General features: G+C 36.2%; 1 protein-coding gene across 1 annotated transcript in view; it reads right to left on the bottom strand.

The window, feature by feature from the left end:
• The window catches only part of LOC121368581 (NACHT domain- and WD repeat-containing protein 1-like), a 33,269-nt gene extending 17,031 nt beyond the window's left edge, over window positions 1-16,238 (bottom strand). Inside the window, exons 1-14 of the mRNA XM_041493319.1 lie at window positions 16,105-16,238; window positions 9,652-10,184; window positions 9,203-9,405; window positions 7,257-7,372; window positions 6,435-6,646; window positions 5,932-6,063; window positions 4,254-4,379; window positions 3,806-4,017; window positions 3,307-3,449; window positions 2,926-3,031; window positions 2,481-2,693; window positions 1,652-1,982; window positions 1,075-1,227; window positions 551-700 (exon numbers count right to left, since the gene is read on the bottom strand). Of these exons, the coding sequence (XP_041349253.1) occupies window positions 551-700; window positions 1,075-1,227; window positions 1,652-1,982; window positions 2,481-2,693; window positions 2,926-3,031; window positions 3,307-3,449; window positions 3,806-4,017; window positions 4,254-4,379; window positions 5,932-6,063; window positions 6,435-6,646; window positions 7,257-7,372; window positions 9,203-9,405; window positions 9,652-10,184; window positions 16,105-16,235 (2,761 nt within the window). The 5' untranslated portion in view covers window positions 16,236-16,238. The remainder of the gene's footprint in view (window positions 1-550; window positions 701-1,074; window positions 1,228-1,651; window positions 1,983-2,480; window positions 2,694-2,925; window positions 3,032-3,306; window positions 3,450-3,805; window positions 4,018-4,253; window positions 4,380-5,931; window positions 6,064-6,434; window positions 6,647-7,256; window positions 7,373-9,202; window positions 9,406-9,651; window positions 10,185-16,104) is intronic.
• Window positions 16,239-20,045: the final 3,807 nt, after the last annotated feature.

Here is a 20,045-nt window from a genome sequence, read left to right as displayed (position 1 = left end):
CCACACATCTATCAAGTTTACACAAACAGTATTATAAACATATTCAAGGCTAAACTAACCTATTAAAATATATTTTGACAGCAAGTATTTATCCGATTTAAAAATATGAATCAAAAGAACCATGTGCACACTTTTCGCATAACATCTATATGGAGTTATACTGTGTTACACTGTTGCCCACGTGATCGGAGGTCATGACCTCGCAAAAGACTTATTTTCACATGTGAAGAGATGATAAATATCACACACATGAGTATCCCTTTGACCGCGGTGTAATAAACTAAATTACCACATGGGTTTATGACATGGATATCATGAGTAAATTATATGATAAAGACACACACACACACACACACACACACACACACACACACACACACACACACACACACACACACACTCTCTCTCTCTCTCTCTCTCTCTCTCTCTCTCTCTCTCTCTCTCTCTCTCTCTCTCTCTCTCTCTCTCTCTCTCTCTCTCTCTCTCTCTCTCTATATATATATATATATATATATATATATAACCCCTGAACAAGTAATATATTACTAACCAGCAGACCAGGTACCAGAGAAAAATTCGGCCATGTCCATGTGTCTCTTTCTTGTTTCTGATTCGTCAGAACAGTAGCGATCTCTAGCAGCCTCAATAAACTGTCTGTGGTACCAGTAGAAAACCCGAACTCCATCCGCACCCCGGTCCACTGAAATGATGACCAACAATCAACTGTAGCCAAACATTTTTTTTCAATAATATATGTTGGATTCATGGTATGATTTTTGTCATGTCAAGATTAGAATGTACATTAATATTAATTTTGAAGTAGATTACCATTGACTCACCTTTGAACAAAATTATAAAATGTTGGTATGTTATGCAATAGACATTTTTTTGACAAAAAAATTAAATTAATTTGTCAACGAATTATAAAAAAAAATTCTGTTGAAATAATCAATTGTAATTGTTTTATTGAAGCTGCAAATTTATACTTTCTTGACCATTGCAATATGCTAACATATCTGATAGTCAAATTATTAAAAACGAAAAAATAACAAAATATAATTTACTAATACGAACCTAAATATTGGCCTAGCTCTGCCTTGAGCCTCACCAATAAAAATGGCGGCAGTCGTCGCATCGGTGGTGTCCAGTAGGTATAAACGTCGTTCAGTACCTCGTCATCACACGACAAGATGTCTTCCAGTTCACTCTCTGTCAAACCACTTTTACCTGAGAGAAAATTAGCATAGCATAATACCATGAAATGATCTTCAGTGTTCATTGGTTATAATATATCAGAAGAGTAACTAAGATGTATTAATAAGAAACATTATTTACCGCACACACCTCTGAGGAGCCAACTCCAAAGCACATTAATAAAACAACATGAAATATTAAATATATTGAAAGTTCAGCAACATATTAGCAACAATATAATAATCCTCTGAATACAAACAGTATTTATAGTATATAATATTTCTAAACAAAATCTATTAGGTTATATTGTTTCCATAAAACAGTATCTAGTTCAATTAAATTGAAGGGGGTAACCAGCAGGTGGGAGGCATTAATACCTGGGCAATAGAATAGATTTCAACAATATTATTTCTGTAACATAAAAAGGTTACACAGTGTCAGTAGTTGCACAACTTACTTAGAGTGAGATAAGCAAGGGCATGGGATACAAACAGCTTCCCATGAAGTTGTTCAACTCGAGCTAACAAAGCATCGATGCTGCCTCTCACGGTGTTTTGTAATATAGTCTGATCTGTGGGTGCATAAGATGTCCACCTGCAAGCCTGGTCAAACGAGAGCTTCAGAAAGAGAGGCAAAGGACATTTCTGAAAGGCAGTCATCACCTTCCGTCTTTGGAAATCAGTCAGCTTTCTTCCATTTGTTTCCAACCACTTGTCAAGAATACCACTGACGTCATTGTCAGGCAGCTTTGGGACATCCAGAAAATGCTCTTCTGATGTATATAGAGCCTGGAACATAGATGTTACTTGACAACCTTTCATGATCAGTCAAACTATTCTAAGATGTTAAGGAAAAGGTAGGGGTACATGGTAACAAAAAGTAATGTTTTGTTACATCATGACAGCAATGTACATCAAATATTACGCAAAAAGTGTAATAATTACTGAATTTCTTGATTTCAAAACTTAGTTACTACAAAACAATATATCCTTACTTATTTTGAAGTGTTTACTCGTTATTATTTAAATGTCACTGAACAAAATGTTTGTTTGCGTTCCTTTGTAATATATTGTTAAATCATGAAATAGACATTATAACCTTTTACTTGTCAGTCAAGCATATAGCAGATATATAATGTCCAAAATGAATCTCTTTTGAAGTATAATTTAACAAAGTAATGTCTTTAAAACTCCCCATAGGCTAATTCTGACTATGTAAATATATCTCTGTATATGTCTGCATATTATTATTTTGTTCATGTCTGTCATTGTGATAATATAACATACCTTGAGTCTTGGTAGACTTTCATACTGAGCTTCAGGTAAAGTTGACACAATAATTTTCACATGTGGCGGTAGATTGTGTGGCAGCCATCCGAGCTGACGAGCTCCCCAAGAAGGATCAAACTGATCGAGAGAATCTAATAGGATGACCAGTGGTCTCTTCTCTGATGCTAGCTTCAGTGATTCGTGGAAGGCGTCTGTCAGTTCTTTAATATCCTAAAATTAACACGAGCACTGACAATACAAGACATATTTATACATATCTTTCTTTGTTAAATTGATGTTTCCCATGCTGTTTCCAGAAGGATGGGGTGAATATATGTCCGTGTTACAACGCTAGAGATTAAATGATATTTTTCAGTTACATAAAAAATACACATTAATATAATCCCAGGCGTCCCAAACTGTTAAATAAATACTGGTTTAAAATAGAATAATTCAAGCATACCACTGGCATATCGTCTGCTTCTTGTCCATACACTTTCATGATCTGTAGTGTGACGCTAGTAAGCAAAGCTCCAATTGTTGAACTGCCTGGTGTTGTCCCAATAAACCTGGAAATAAAACATAAATCAAAAAGATATATATTTGTAAATAGTTTTCTGCACTTCAAAAATTTATAGCAAATTAAAAATTATGAAATCAAAAGTGTCTATCGCGATATTCTATGTCAGTTGGAGGTTCTTACAGCCAATATACATGCACCGACGGCATAAAATACATGTTGAACAGGTACGCCGTGTTGTTTAATATACGTGTATTTATTAGTTCCACAATACAAAAGGTATAATCTTGTAAAAACTTGTAATCTATTGATGTTAATACATACCTTATTATAACGACAACGTTTCCATCAAATTCATCCCAGGTGCTCATTGCTGCCACAGCCATAATTGATGTTTTCCCACAACCGGACTGACCGTAAACGACAAATGGAATCCTGCTTTTGTCAACTAAATAGTGGGATATTTTCTGAAATACGAAGAACATAATTTGGTGACCTTAACTTCGTGGGCAATGTAAAGCATTAAGTATAAGCACTAGTATAGAGTTTTTACAATTAAAACATATACCACTATACAATAACACCCCATCTTACAGAATATACAGTACAACCATTTGGTTTTGTCTCTCTTTATTTATTTATTTATTTACTTACTAAGTTATTTATTTACTTAATGCCAGTATATATCTGACGGTTATTACCATGGTAATATTGTATATTTCACAAAGCCATTATTTTTATTTCGGTACAAAAATATGTGGTTCAAATTATCAGTGCAAATTTGTTTAAATAGGAAACGGCTGATTGAGTTTCAGTTGTTTACCTCCAGCGAGTCGTGACGCCCGTGGAATGCTTTGCATTTCTCCTGACAGAACAGTGTTTGCTGAACAATCTCTTCAAACAGTGGATTCGCCAGATCTGTCTGTAGTCTCGTTTTGATTCCATCTTTGATCATTTTCAACAGACTGGATTCGAAATCCACACATAACTTGTGAATATATTCTTTGTGTTGAGGACTCTTTTGAGGATCAACCCCTAATCATAAACATAAATTAATCAAAAGCTGTAGTTTATGAATTCTATATTAACATAAATATACAGACATCAGATATAAATGCACACATACACACACACACACACACACACGCACACACACACACACACACATATACATAGATGGACAAATATAAACATAATACAGAGACAAACAAACATATATATACACACAGAGATATAGACACAAACATATATACATGTATTTAATTACGCACCATTTTCTGACCATTTGATTTTGTAAAGGATCAAGTGTTTCTTTGGAATTCTTTCCGGTAATGCGTTTTTAAGTTCACCAAGTAACTGTCTTGACTCTTTCACTTTTTCTTCTGGTCCCAAACAGTCTGCAATAATTAATAATATATTATATAAATATCAATTTACTAGTTAAACGTTAATAAGATACAAGAAAAGTTACAACAGAGAAGTGAAGATAGAGGAGATGATGGCTGGTTTCAATAATTGATATATTGTGAGAACACTTACACTTGCACTTAAAACACACACACACACACTGTGACGGAACATGCTCTTAATTTTGTTTTCGCCTGTGGCGATATTAATTGTTTTAGAGGGCCGTGTGCAGTTCCAATATGCACTTAGCCCAGGTGGGCATTTTGTTACGTAATATCTTCGCTCGACCGTGCATCCCAATATGCACTTAGTCCAGTTGTGGAGGCCATGTGGCCAGTAGTTACGTAATACCTCTGCGAGTGCGGTTTCGACGACCGTGATTTTGGCGACCAAGGCGTCAGAAAGTCTGGCGATCTAAGAAAAATATGCCGGCGTGGTCGCTGTGGAAATATCACTTGATAGGGGAAGGACCGCGTTGTACCCCCAGGCGATATTCGGCTTTTATGATAAATAGCTAGGGTTTTAGAGATATCGGGGAGAACCATAGGAAGGCTCCCAGGGATCGTTGTCCGTCCGGACTGGTAAATATCATTTCTGCTCTGTTGTATAACCTTGATGTGATTGATGTGACTTTGAATATTTTAATACTGTATTATACCAATATTATTTAGACGGTGCTGCCGGTCATCTGACGCAGTATACTGTAGGCTCACTGTTCTAAATAATTATTAAGGCTTAGCCAGTCATCCTAGAGGACCTATGTAAACTGTAGGTTATTGTCTTTATTGTGATAGGTACCAGTACTAAGTCTGTATTACAAGGTTATTGAATGAGTAGTTAGGGTTAATTAAAAATTAACCAGTTAGGAATAGAGTTGTAATTCCTTTATTAATTAAGTTCCCCTGGAAGCGTTTCTCAATTATCACACGTGTGGGTGTTGTGTCACGGTGAAGTGATTAGCATATTGTGTAAACTAGACACCTAGAGATTAACTAATTAAGTGATCAGTTCTGGGTTGTTATTATTTGTTGTTGTTAATTAACTACTGCGGCAGTACATTTGTCAGCGTAGGTTAATACAGATTCCAAAGTGTATTGTGTTTTTGTTGTGTTTTCTAGTGAACTAAACATGCTATAATAATATATACTTTATATAAGATCTTATCTCTGATCAAACCTAGACGAACCAGCAGGTATAACTGCCGGTTACAGAGAGATCTAATAGATATACAGTTAGGAGAGATATTTGGACAATCGTGTTTCATTCAGTTACGGGTATTATAGGATCCCCGTGACACACACACACACACACACACACACATACACACACACACACCTCAGCTGATGGATGTGTGTACTCATGGAGCAATACCGGATTTTAAAAAATATCAAAAATGTTCGTTTTCAACCAAATGCAATTTATACTTTTAGCAGAATGCCGCCATTATGAAATTTTTATGCGGTACCTTTATAGATAGTATTTTGTTTGTAACAACAATGGATGATTCAGAAATATGTGTGAAACACGTAATGTAGCACATACCCATATATCGACTCAACTGGTAGTTGGGTTCCTGTTTTTCTATATCTTCTATAATTCTGTGAAACCAAACACACTGTTTGCCGGCTGATTTATCTTCGGTGAATAAAACCTCTCGGATTTCGGCTTCAGTAACTAAACAGAAAATTTAAATAGCATTTTGGTATTCAGTAACTAATATAAAAATTAACATATAAGTATCAAGTACAGAAATAACATTTCTAACAATAAGATAGGCAATAAGTTGTTAATTCTAAAATTGACCTTTTTAAACTCCATTTGTGGTTTTTGTTAATTACCATAAACACAGTTATTTATTCAGTAGTGAAACAATTCATATCAGTAAGCTCTTTAGTTTTGACACCTAACTAATCATTATTCAGCAGCCAATCATATATCTTTAAACCGAAGTCCATCATATGTTGGATATCGCCGTATGATATAATAAATCTTACACAATATTCTCCGAGAAGAGTGTCATAAAGACATCCTGCAAGATTACGTACCAGACATTTCGTATTCGTGAGCCCTGACCTTATCCAGACACTGAATGGCTGCCGAAACAATAGCATCCTGCATGATGGCGCTGTCATCATACCAAGCCTTCTTTGCCCGGGATCGAAGGTCCAAGTCTGAAGATTTGAAATCTGGCAGCAAGCTGCTGATTGGCTGTAATACGTATGTGGGTGGTACAGAATTGTCATCTCGCATAAACCACCTGCAATTTTAAAGAACGTACAAGCTGAGTAATTTCCATTCATCAACTATTTTATAAAAATTAATTCGTAAAAGGCGTACTTCATTAAACACCAAGACAGAGCAGCAACATTTATTTTTATTAACCGGGCTCGGTGGTGTCGTGGTTAAGCAATCGGACAATAGGCTGGTATGTACTGGGTACGCTTCCCAGTACCGGTTCTCACTCAGAGCGAGTTTAACGACTCAGTGAGTAGATGTAAAACTACTATAGGAATTTCTATCTTACTAAGCACTAACAACTAACCCTCTTTCCTGGAGGTGTGCGCCCAAGACGGCGTGCTTGAACTTTAATTGGATATAAGCACAAACATAAGTATAAATAAAATGAAATAAAATGATTTTTTTAAAAACCGAATACTGTTCTAGATATTTGCTTTTTTGTAAATCATTCATATTTTATCCACTGACACGTAAATAATACTGAGAGTAAACAATATGGCAGCGAGTGAACATGACCGTGAATTATGTGCAAGCATTCAAAGAAGAAGTAAAACTAATGATACATATTTCGCCAAGCTATGATACAAGCCACTAAATATTTTTTAAAACTTGAAAAGGTAATAACCTACTTTTGAATAACTTCTTTAGTTTCTGCTGACTGTATCACATCAGACAACTGTTGAAACTCGTCTGCTGGGATTAAGCGAGGGAAGGATCTGTAGCCATATTTGTGAGACAGAAACGTCTGGAAATAAACCATAATGTGTCAGAAGTAATACCTCTTGTCATAACACCATTTGGAATTTCCAAATAATGAGGTTTTACAGTTCATTCCCAGGGCCGTATCCTGATCAAAATCCTAGGGGCACTACTTTTTATAAACAAATTAAACACTATACAAATTAAACCCTGAGATGTGTTTTCATGAGTTAAAAAAAGTTATATTCTCAGGGGGCAACTGCTCTCCCCCCCCCTGCCCCCCGGAGGGTACGGACCTGATTCCATCTCAAGATCTGACACAAACTATTTGATTAATCGATGTTTTTCTATGCATTGCATATGTAGTTACATGTAGTAGAAGGCTTTATATAACATTCTGTTAAACACGTCATTAAATAAATAAGCTTACTGAACCTAGAATTCGGGAAATCATTTTTCAAGGTTGTCACGGGGATTCTATAATTCCCGTAACTGAATAAAACACGATTATCAAAATATCTCTCCTAACTGTATATCTATTAGATCTCTCTGTAACAGGCGGTTAACCCTAGTATGGCTCGTCTCTAGGTATGATCAGAGATACGATCTTATATAAAGTATATATATTTATAGCACGTTTAGCTCACTAGAAACACAACAAAACACAATACACTTTGGAATCTGTATTATCCTACGCTGACAAATGTACAGCCGTAGTAGTTAATTAATAACAGCAATAATAACAACCCAGACTGATCACTTAATTAGTTAATCTCTAGGTGTCTAGTTACACAATATGCGAATCACTTCACCGTTACACCACACCCACGCGTGTGATAATTGAGAAACGCTTCCAGGAGAAGTTAATTAATAAAGGAATTACAGCTCTATTCCTAACGGGTTAATTTTTAATTAACCCTAACTACTCATTCAGTAACCTTGTAACACAGAATTAATACTTATCACAATAAAGCCAATAACCTACAGTTTACCTAGGTCGTCTAGGATGACTGGCTAAGCTTTATATTACCAAATACTCGTATAATGTTAGAACAAAAAGTCTACGATTTACTTCGTCAGATGACCGAAGACACTGTCTAAACAATATTGGTATAATACAGTATTAAAATATTTAAAGTCACATCAATCACATCAAGGTTATACACAGAGCAGAAATTATATTTACCAAAGTCCAAACGGACTAACGTTCCCTCGGAGCCTTCCTATTCTGGTTCTCCTCGATATCTCTAAAAACTAGCTATTTATTATAAATCAGAATACGCCTGGGGGTACAAGGCGGTACCTCCCCTATCATCTGATATTTCACCTCTACTAGCTTCGGTATATTTCTCTCTGATCGTCAGTCTGGCTGTCGCCAACCGCGAGCAATCTCCTGGCCATAAACAGCACTACCGGAGATATTACGTAACTACTAGCCACATGGCCTCCGCACCTGGCTGGGTGTGTATTAGGCGTACCAATCGAGGACCGTCGCGCAGAAGTATTACGTAACAAGTTGCCCAGCTAGCTAAGTGCATGTGGAACTGCACACGGCCTTTTAAAACAATTAAAATCGCCACAGGCGAAAACAAATTTAAGAGCATGTACCGTCACAAAGGTATTCACGGTTTACATACCCTAACACCAACTTATATATATTGAACAACAAAAGAAAAGCGAAATTAAGTCAGTTGTCTATGTTTATTTAAAATGATCAAGTTTGAATCCCGTTAGTTTAGTTATTAGTCTAGCTCCTGAATTAATTATTGCGTCATAGCATAGAATAAAATAAAATAAAATTTGTCTCTTGTTGTTCTGTATATAATTCCATATCTGCTACATGAAACCTTGGTAAATATTTTCGTTAAGATCGTACCACAAAGCACGGTCCTGTAGAGAGCTTTTTACAGAGTTCCACTTCTCTAAGACACAGCTCCGTGCCCATGTGGTCGTCAGTGGCCTCGTCTCGGACTCCCCAGCGCATGTCCACCACCTGGAACTCGTACCCTTCCTCCTGACAAACCTTCTTCAGGTTGGGGTACACTTTCTCCATCAGAGTGTTTCTCTCGTGAAATGTGTCTGAAAATATTTTCAGATTAACAGAAATTTGTAATCATATTCATGACAGACTAGGTTATAGTGTGCGTTAGCGACAAATCGACCCTCATGATGCAGCTGATCTCTCTCTCTCTCTCTCTCTCTCTCTCTCTCTCTCTCTCTCTCTCTCTCTCTCTCTCTCTCTCTCTCTCTCTCTCTCTCTCTCTCTCATAGCTAGATTATAAAGTCATCTGCTATGAAACGTAATCTGAAAATACATTGTATTACCTGTAAATGTACTGCTTGTAAATATTCGGACAATCTTGGCGGTGGAAGGACACTCCAGATCCACTTTTCCCTGAATAATAAGTTCACTAGTAGTCCCAAGATGATCACGGTGCAAGCCTACTTCACTTTGTCGACGTCTGTATTTTGTTTGACCAGTTTTTGGCCTGTCCCCTCCACCTCTTGTCTTCGGTCGCTGATGCATGTCATAATCGCCATTTTGCTGCTGCAGTACTTTTTCTAAGTTTTTAATTCTCTCGTCAGTTGATAAACGTCTGCTTTTTCCCCGTTGCGGGACAGGAAGAGAAGGCGGTAGTGGCGGTACTGACGTATTGGTTTCTTCTTTTGTTGTTGATGCGGTATTAGATGTGGGTCTTTCATTGCTAACATTCGTATGCGTATGTGTTTTGCTTTCGGCACTTTCCTCGTTCTGAGATTTACCGTGTTTTGACTTGTCATTATGTATAAAGTTTTTCTCAGGTGACTTATATGCCAGCTCCAAAGATTTTTCTTGGTAACTCTCATTTTTCTCCAGTCTAAAACGAAATAAAACAAATGAATAAAATAAGTACACCGCTATATATCTAAGAACGTAATTAATTACCAGTTAAATTTTATTTTAATTTTAAATGAAAAGAAAAGAAAAATAGGTCATGGGGTCCACTGACGGGAAATAATTCAAGATCGATAGCGCATTAGGCGCACGCTTTACCGCTCGACTGCGTCCCTCCTGCACTCCATTCAGAGTTGATTGTTGCTGACCAAACTAAAAAGCCTCTGCATTGTAACTGTATTATATATTGTATGATCTTTGACAGGGTTCCCTTTCTTGCCTGGAACGCCAGTTAACTTGTGGGTTTTACAAACAATTTTATATTTGGCTATTAATTATAAACTTTCTGATCCAAGAATATTTTTTTGTCCAAATAGCATATGCCGTTTCTCAATCGGGGCACACTTTCTGTCACAATTCAGAGTTTGTACCTCAATGAGCGTGTTTGAAAATTAATTTGACATAAGTACATTACATTCCGATATTGATCTGACTGTCGCATATGGGCTTACATACATAGCTCAGTCAGGCGATTTCATTTATTTGTCACCTGAGTTTGTAGGGGTTTTTTTTTTATCCCTCCAGTCGGTGTCGGATCTGTGTACTCGCAAAGACAACCTGTGCTAGGCTTAAGACACCAGTGAACCATAGTTTACAGTGTGCGGAGTTGTCGTTAAACAAACATTCCTTTCCTTTACTCGACTGAACCCATCATCTGCCGGCGTTAATCCGCCAGCTTAAAGGGACATTTCCTAGTTTTTAAACACTAAGGCATATTTGTTTTACCATTAGAGCCGTCATTGGTATCTGAAATCACACTTTATTTAGATTTTATGGTTGAGATTATCAATGTCCGTACATTCGAAGTGTTTTTAGTCATCCTGTTGTTTTTAATATCACAAAATGTATTTCTCATATTTTTAAAAGCGCACGTGCGTCTGAGAAGTAACAGGTATGGAGTCGAGTTTTAGTCTATTTTTATAGAGGGTATTTCACCATTTCAAAGTCACAGACTCATGATTCATTCAGTTGAAACTTTATCCAAATGTGTTACAGGTGTGTAGACTAACTAAACTTAGTGTTGATTTTCACGGGTTGAAACTAGGGTCTGTCCCTTTAACCACTGCGTAATGAGGTCAATACGACGTCGTAGTTTCGTTGATCGTGTTTATTATATTGTCTTTTGGCTATAAGCGGCTATAGCTGAGGTGTGTGCCCAGTACAGCGTGATTGAACCTTAACTAGGTATAAGCACGAAAATAAGTTGAAGTGAAATGAAGTGAAATAAGCGGCAATGACCTCATAAATAAATACCTTACATGCTAGGGCTATTGGATTTGTCGAACCCTGTGCATACATACAGTGTATACACGTGGACGAATTGATAGGATAGAAATCGCTGTTTTTTAATTACTAACGATTAGTTTAAAAAAAAACACAACAAAAACCCAACCCCAATACGTGTTAGATTCCAAATCGGTCGTCTAATGAAGGATCTGCACTGCTATAGCTGCACAGAGGTCACACCAAATACAGATTTTCTTCTGCATATACTAGGCTATTGGGTCTGGCCCCCTCTTTCCTCCCCCTCGATTTACCAACTGAAGTTCCGAATAAGACTGGCATCTGACAAACGTAATTCACAACGATCTTTTCTATGGAGCGGGGGTCCAACCTTTCCGTTCTGAACTTTCTAGGGCATTAAATACACGATCGCAGTCAATCTGATTAAAATTAGCTCTATTGGGTCTACCAGTAGATCTAACAGCATTGAATGGACTCCCATGTCCAGGTGACATTTCATCTATAAATAACAATTTAGATATCGACCAATTACACTTCGCCTTTTATAGCGTTATTCGGGAGTATACAAATTCTAAAAAATATCGGGCGGGACTATTTATGCAATAGGCGAACTTGTTGGTCTATTTCAACATTGAAAAAACAGTGGGAAAAGTGCAGTAATAAACTCTGGATTGTATATTATTATAAACAGATTTTATGGCTATATCATCACGGGTTTGGTTTTCGTCCTGAAACGAATTTTATATAAAATTTTATATTGCAATTAGCTTCCGGTAAACTTCGTAATTCACCCGAATCATTTCGTATACCCTCGGCATTATCCCGAATGTTTTCAAATTATTTTCAAATCACTGGCATGATATTGCAAGTAAGGTTTTGATTGGTCGAATGAAAGGTCAACTGGACATGAGCTCCAACGGGCTGCTGTTAGATCCACATGTAATAGTGCAGCTAATTTTAATTAGATTGGATCGCTGATAGCTTGCAAGTCCTATTGGTTTTTAGTCTTTGAAAATGCCCGATCAAAATTTTGCGCCTTAATAAAATGTTTTATGGCTAATAATCCATAACATTGTATTTTTTGACATGGCGCTTCTAAAAGGTCCATCTTCCCTATTTAGTGTAATAACAAAATTGTTCCATTAAAAGAAATACCATTCTGTTCTAAATCATACCACTGGATATGGGCACGTAAATAGAGTTCAGGTTCAAGTTATTTAGAGACCGCTACATGACAATCTTTAACTTTATGATTAACGTGCCTATATCCAAAAAAGGTTCAGGCACTCAATCAATGTGCGATCGTCTGTTGATTAACAAAAACGAATTGAGTGAAACTGTAAAAGAGAGATTGATCGTTATCGTTGACTAGTTATTATCATTATCTTAAAGGAGCTCAATCACGGATTTAGTGGGCCTTGTTTCTCTAAATATGCATTATAAATGAAACTTACATTCATTTTGGAATACCAAACCTAGTTATTGTATGATCCAAAATATTTTAATTGAACTACGATCGAGGGAAGTCCATGATACGCTTCTTTTTTTTAAAATGTGGAACTCTTCTTGTGATGAGACATACAAAATACGGAAAAACAGACGCGTAGTGATGAGGCTATATATACGACAACCGTATAATGTATTTTTGGATTTTATATAAACGATCGCCATGTATAGAGACTTGGCAAATGAGGGCTGGCTATATACATGGCAAATAATAAAAAATATATTATTTCATGACGAAAATAACCGCGAATACGCTGAAATAAAATAAATAAACATTTGGGACATGAACTCAGCATTTATTATTATTATTATTATTATTATTAGGCGCGTGTGCAAATTATTTTGACTGGTTCGCAAAGTGGTATTTCGGTTTTAATGTATAGCGTAAAAAACAGTGTACTGTTGCATGTTTTGTCGTCCAAAGGTTGGCTAATTATTAGAATCCAGTTCTACGTGCAGGGACAAGTTCAGCCTGCCGTTTGTGCATGTGTGCACGCACGTTAATCTTGCATTTTTATAGCCAAAACGCCTCCAGATAAAACACCGCCACTCCACCCCAAAAAGGTATTAGTAGGCTAATAATAATAATAATAATAATAGTAGTAGTAGTAGTAGTAGTAGTAGTAGTAGTAGTAGTAGTAGTAGTAGTAGTAGTAGTAGTAGTAGTAGTAGTAGTAGTAATAATAATAGGAATAATAATTGTGTATTATTATTATTATTATTATTATTATTATTATTACTACTACATGTATTATAATGTTGGTAAAATCACGTCGCGGTGGGGTGGGGTGGGTGGGGGCGGTTGTTACAAAAACATTACATAAATTTAGACTAGTAGCCTATAAAAATATATTTTCGAGTTTTAATGCCCCTTGCAATTTTGAGCATTTGAAATGTGACTAAATACAGCAAAATAACTTTTTAGTCATATTTATTTACGGTAAAATTAACTTTTTTACAAAATTTACGTAAGCAGCCTCAAAATTGCAATCAGCGAAAAATTATTAAGTCCAAGCCCTGTTGTTAGTTTGTGTACTGTCCGTAGTTAGCTTCTCTTTCAGTTAATCTATCTCAGCTGCTGATAATTTGTAATTGTTATTTTTATTTATTTATTTATTCATCATCATTATTATTATTAATATTATTATTATTTATTTATTTATTTATTATGATTAATTTTTTGTTAGTACTGTAGGGACAATATGACGCTATTCATATATCTATGGAATACGTAAACAAAAGGGTCCACTAAATTCATATACTCCCCCACCCCCTCCCCTGTTCAGAAAATGCACTGTTCATACAGTACTTAGTATGTATTCCTCCTGTTCCAGATGGTTCGGTAATATGGATCAATGAAATACATGTACTTATTTACCGCCTATATACATTTTTGCTGTGAATATAGCCAGCCCTCTTTAGTGGAGGCTATAGACACGGCCTTCGTATATATAGTCACATCGTATATAAACACCGTCTAGTTCAGAGTATTCTTTTAAAATGTAACAATTCCTATCCCAAGTCAGCTGTTATGGCATATTTTGTATAATAATGAATTTGACAAGGTGGAAAATGACGGTGTTTGTGATCCAGATGTTTAGAGTTTTTCGCGTACGACTAACGATAAATGTATCTATTATATGCAAAGGCCTTACTAGTCGGGATTGTCGACGTTTAACATGCTTCTGGTACTAAAATAAATGAATGTAAGCTTATTATCATTCAGTACATGTTTTTATTATTTTTTAATAACTTATTTTCATTGTTGTTTTTTTTCTATTTACCCTACGTCGCAGAGGACGGTCAAGCGTTCTCGTTACACGAGCTTGGTAAATCGTTTTGGCACTTAATAACTGCGGTTATTCGGGGAATGCCCGTCACGTGACTCAAAATAATACGTCACACCTCTGCTCTCCAAATAGCCGTTATGGACCGTACCTATAATATAATATAATACCGTACCTATCATATACTACCTTGTTGGGTCAATAATTAAGTCAACCATCTGTGAGAGAGCGCGTTTAATAAAGGAAATGTTTTATTTAACGACGCACTCAACATATTTTATTTACGGTTATATGGCGTCGGACATATGGTTATGGACCACACAGATATAGACAGAGGAAACCCGCTGTCGCCTCTTTTCGACCAGTGATCCATAACTGATTCAACAAAGGCCATGGTTTGTGTTATCCTGCCTGTGGGAAGCGCAAATAAAAGATCCCGTGCTGCCTGTCGTAAACGTTTAGCATATGGGGCGACAGCGGGTTTCCTCTAAAAAAACAGTGTCAGAATGAATGAATAAAAATCAATGTGCTCTAGTAGCGTCGTTAAATAAAAACAAACTTTACTTTTTAGTTAAATTGTAACGCTGATGGAAATTAGGCGGGGCGTAATTGAAAGATTAGTTGGTAGATCTGTGTTAAAACGGCCGAAACATGGTAAATATTGACTCATTATATTGACATTAATATACTAATGGAAAGAAATAAGGGAACACATAAACAAAACCAGCAAACAATGACAGCAACCAGAACCCTCATCCATAGTATCAGGAAGTTAACTGGATTCCTGACATTTACTTCACATTACAGACAGTATATTTTATCAAATTATGTCGGCCATCAACGGTCAATAATATTGACAATACCGAAAGACCATTTATGCTCAAAATAATTTACAATGGCATAAAAATAATATTGTCAACCTGAACATGCCCCTTAATTAATTAATAAACATACGATTATGTACAGTACATGTACTAACAATATCATCGAAGTAACATGATAAAAACTGAGTATTATTTAATTACATAGGCTACCTCTCTATCCGTTTCCGTTGATTACCCGTTGTGTGTTGACGCTCCAGACCCCCATGACCCGGAGTTTTACTGTTATGTCTACCTCTGCCTCTCCCTCTGCCTCTGCCTCTCTCTCTCTCTCTCTCTCTCTCTCTCTCTCTCTCTCTCTCTCTCTCTCTCTCTCTCTCTCTCTCTCTCTCTCTCTCTCTCTCTCTCTCTCTCTCTCTCTCTCTCTCTCTCTCTCTCTCTCTTTGTGTGTGTGTGTGTGTGTCTCCTATAATTATACACATACCTTTCTATTTGTTTCCGTTGATCACCTGGGTCCGTGATGTGCTTATTCTGCAAACCCTCGTGGCCCGGAGTTTTACTGCTACCACATCCCATAGCTCTACAACCCACCGACTCGCCGACTGACAGTATCATCCATGTTTTAAATACTAATCACAATATCGCATTATATCCACCCAGCACGTCACAGTGTTATTCACAACACACAGTCGCCATGAATTCATATCGCTACAGGAATATTACACTCAAACTCTCGTTTGGCATTATTAACGAGGGCACACGATGGTCAGGTTTGACGGTATTGATCATGGGGTCACCGAATCGATATGATATATTTTGAGGTCATGGATGTTTCTCAGCTAGTTTATTTACTTCGCCATAGAAACCAGTAAATACGTTCATATGTGTTGACAACAAACTGCAGTTGTGGCACTGTGTTCGCCTACTGTCATTCATGTACCATTGTGTTAAAAGAAAGGGACTACACTGGTTGACGTGATATCTACATATCTATCTATCTATCTATCTATCTATCTATCTGTCTGTCTGTCTATCTATCTGTCTTATTTGTCTAATATAGCTAATATATATGTATGTCGGTCTGTCTATGTATGTATGTATGTATGTATGTGTCTGTGTGTCTGTTTGTCTGTATTTATCTACCTACTTACCTAGGTCGGGACGTAGCCCAGTGGTATGAATGTAGGGTCCACGGGAATAACCTATGATATTCAAACAGTCAGTATTATAACGGCAGTGTATGTCAAGGTCACAATGACACACTAAATTAAACATCTATAATTATGATAGGCCATTAAAAGTAGTTGGTAAATTATGCTTTCCTAAGCATAAATAGTCCACGATTGCAGAGTTGTAAACGTTAAAATTAAAAAATATCACCTTACTAAAAATGTGACATCACAGGTTATTCCCATATATATATATATATTATATATATATATATATATATATATATATATATATATATATACGAATAAAAGTCATATATCCCTCTTTAATTCAACTTTGCGCCTGTGCAGGCTTTATAGGGAAATCTGTCGACAAAAAAAAAAAAAAAAAAACGCACATAAAGCTACTAGCATAAACAGAATTAAAGCTGTAACTAAACTATTAACTAATATACGTAAGTCTATATAAGAAAAAGACCTATAGATAAAGTAACTTAAAATAAAACAGCCATCAAGCCATCAAACTGCAGGACAAACTACTGGTCAAAGATTAAAAGTATTGTAAAACTAAACCTACCATATGATTGAAGTAAAAAGAAGTGTGGGGAGGGAAAATAAAATGATGATATGAATATAATTAAGTATACATATATGGATGAAACAAAGAACAAAATAATGAATGGATAAACCAATAGCAAAACAATCTGAATACATAAAAGGAATTTAACCGGATAATTTACAAGTAATAAAGAAAAAAAGTTACTTAAAACTACATTCCCTGGAATATTTTTATTATTTAAGCGTATAGAACAGAAAATCCAATTACGTTTGGTGCATATATGACGTCGCACTCCGCATTGGTTTCACTACGCTGGTTTATCCAGGTCAAAAACAAAGCCATTATTTTGAAAGTGGGACACTTTTGACGGGCTCGTACCGATCTCGGTTTTCATTGGCTTATCACAAGTATAGAATTCCCCATCAAGAGATCACGTGAGATTTCACAATTTTTTTTACAAATTTAACTGACTTGATTGAGGGGTCGTCTCATATCTCCAAAACATATTTATATCCATAGAGGTATGGTACAACGCCTTTCCAGGGGTCGGTGAGTGGGGGATTTGCCTTGAAATTTTGACAGTGGCCAGCTGTTGGCATACGCGTTACATGTAAGGGGGTGTTATTAATTACGTAACGCTCTAAGGGTAGAGGAAAAGGGTACTGTGTTCGATTTATGTAACATTTTTGAAGACTATATGTTATTTTTATTCATTACTTAGACCTAAAAAGGTGTTTTTTGGAAATGCGCGGTCAGTCTAGGATCGATCCCCATCGGCGGATATACAAAAATACCATGGCATGTGATATCCTGTCTGTGGAATGGTACATATAAACGATCCCTTGCTAAAAAAAAAAAATGTAGCGGGTTTCCAAGGCGCGTGTGCAGGGATTTCAGCGCGGTTGGGGTTATAGACTGTGTTGAGCGAAGTTTATATGGGGCCATGCTCCCCCAAAAAATACATTTCAAATTTTTTTTAGCTTGGGCAAGTAAGGGTTTCGACCTCCAATACCCTCCCCCTGCACATGCACCCGATTCCCCTCTAAGATTATATGTCAAAATTACCAAATGTTAGACATCCAACAGCAGATGGAAGGAAGGATAGGATGTTTTATTTAACGACGCACTCAACACACTTTATTTACGGTTGTATGGGGTCGGATGATTATTAAATCAATATGCTTTATCTTTGATGTCGTTAACACCCCCCCCCCCCCCCCAACTTTACCCTTTCCAAACAAAATAATATTTATTTGAATTAAGAAGTGAAAACGTTCATTGTCTACTTTAGTATATTTTATTTGAAAAATATATACATGATTAATTTGTTACTAGTATACAAACTTAACTTTGAAAGTTCTACTAACACTTTATAAAATATCAATTCCGAAATAGGAACGTACGACTGTCGATAATACGTTGTCAAGATCAAATCGGTTTTAACTAAAGACTCAAGTACCGTATCCTCAACCGAACGTTCTTCGTACAGCGCAAGATTTCTCTTTTAATTTTTTGAGACGAACACTACAATTTGAAATCGGCAAACGCACGTTTTAACTGAAACTGACAACAGGTTGTCGTTTGTGCTTTGCCGAGCTATGGTGGCACAGCGTATACGTTTGACGATATCCGTTCATAGCGAACACACACGACTTTTTTAAAAGTGCATTTGAGCTTGTATTTCACATTTATACATGATGTTATAATATGGTAACCAGAGAATGTAACTTTAAATATATGTGTAAAAAATATAAGTATAGATGTGAATATGTAGGGAGTAGAGAACAGCGACCGCTTAAGACAGGTGACCGCTGATTACAGGTTGCCACATATACAGGTCTTTAAAACGTTTGGTGTTGTTTCTTATTTTGCCGTCTGTACTGCTTATTAATGATTGTGTACTCCACAGTTGACTGCATATAAACTGCCGACATGTCGCCTCCTTCAGAAATAAGGTGATTGGAATGTATTAATATAAGCGTTGTCAATAGGTTTGTTTTCTTTTTCCATTTAATTAGTTAATTCCTACTTCATGCAGTGTATTGTCATAGGACGTGTATCTACTAATGTCAAGCTTAGCTTACCTAGAGGCAATTAGACGCATTCCAGAGTAATACTTTCTTAATTGATACACAGTAAAGATGTTGGGACTGAATGAGTACTATAGTCCTGTTCAGTTGTTTAGACCATAAGTTTTTGGCAAATTTTACGTTTAATTCTTACATTTGCATGAAAACAAACCCAAACCCCGACAGGTTTTATGTACGAGTCATCATCTAAAATGCACGAATTTGACTTATTTCCATTTTACCAAAATCTCTGTATGTTTTGAATACAGGTTCGTTCTCCTATAAATAACTAAGGCTATTTGCATAACAAAAGATTAGGATACGAGGCTACTTGAAGACCATTATAACTTCTTTCATTGAATCAAGGTTATGTATGTTTTGGAATGTAAAATGTGTACCAGCTTTGTGTAACCTTTACTTTAAACATATATATAAAAATACATATAACCATTCCATGTACATGCAGTATATTAAATCGATTTTGCCAATACATTATTTATTTGATTTTTATTTTATTTTATTTTATAAATTATATATTTACATACCGTACCTAATCTAACACAACTGGGGTGTAGTAACAAACAAAAATCAGCTTGCACAAGGTCGGGGTGTTACAGTCCACAGTGTT

The sequence above is a fragment of the Gigantopelta aegis genome, chromosome 3 (assembly GCF_016097555.1).
Source record: "Gigantopelta aegis isolate Gae_Host chromosome 3, Gae_host_genome, whole genome shotgun sequence".
Taxonomy (NCBI): Eukaryota; Metazoa; Mollusca; class Gastropoda; order Neomphalida; family Peltospiridae; genus Gigantopelta; species Gigantopelta aegis.
This window is presented reverse-complemented; position numbering and strand designations above follow the sequence as displayed.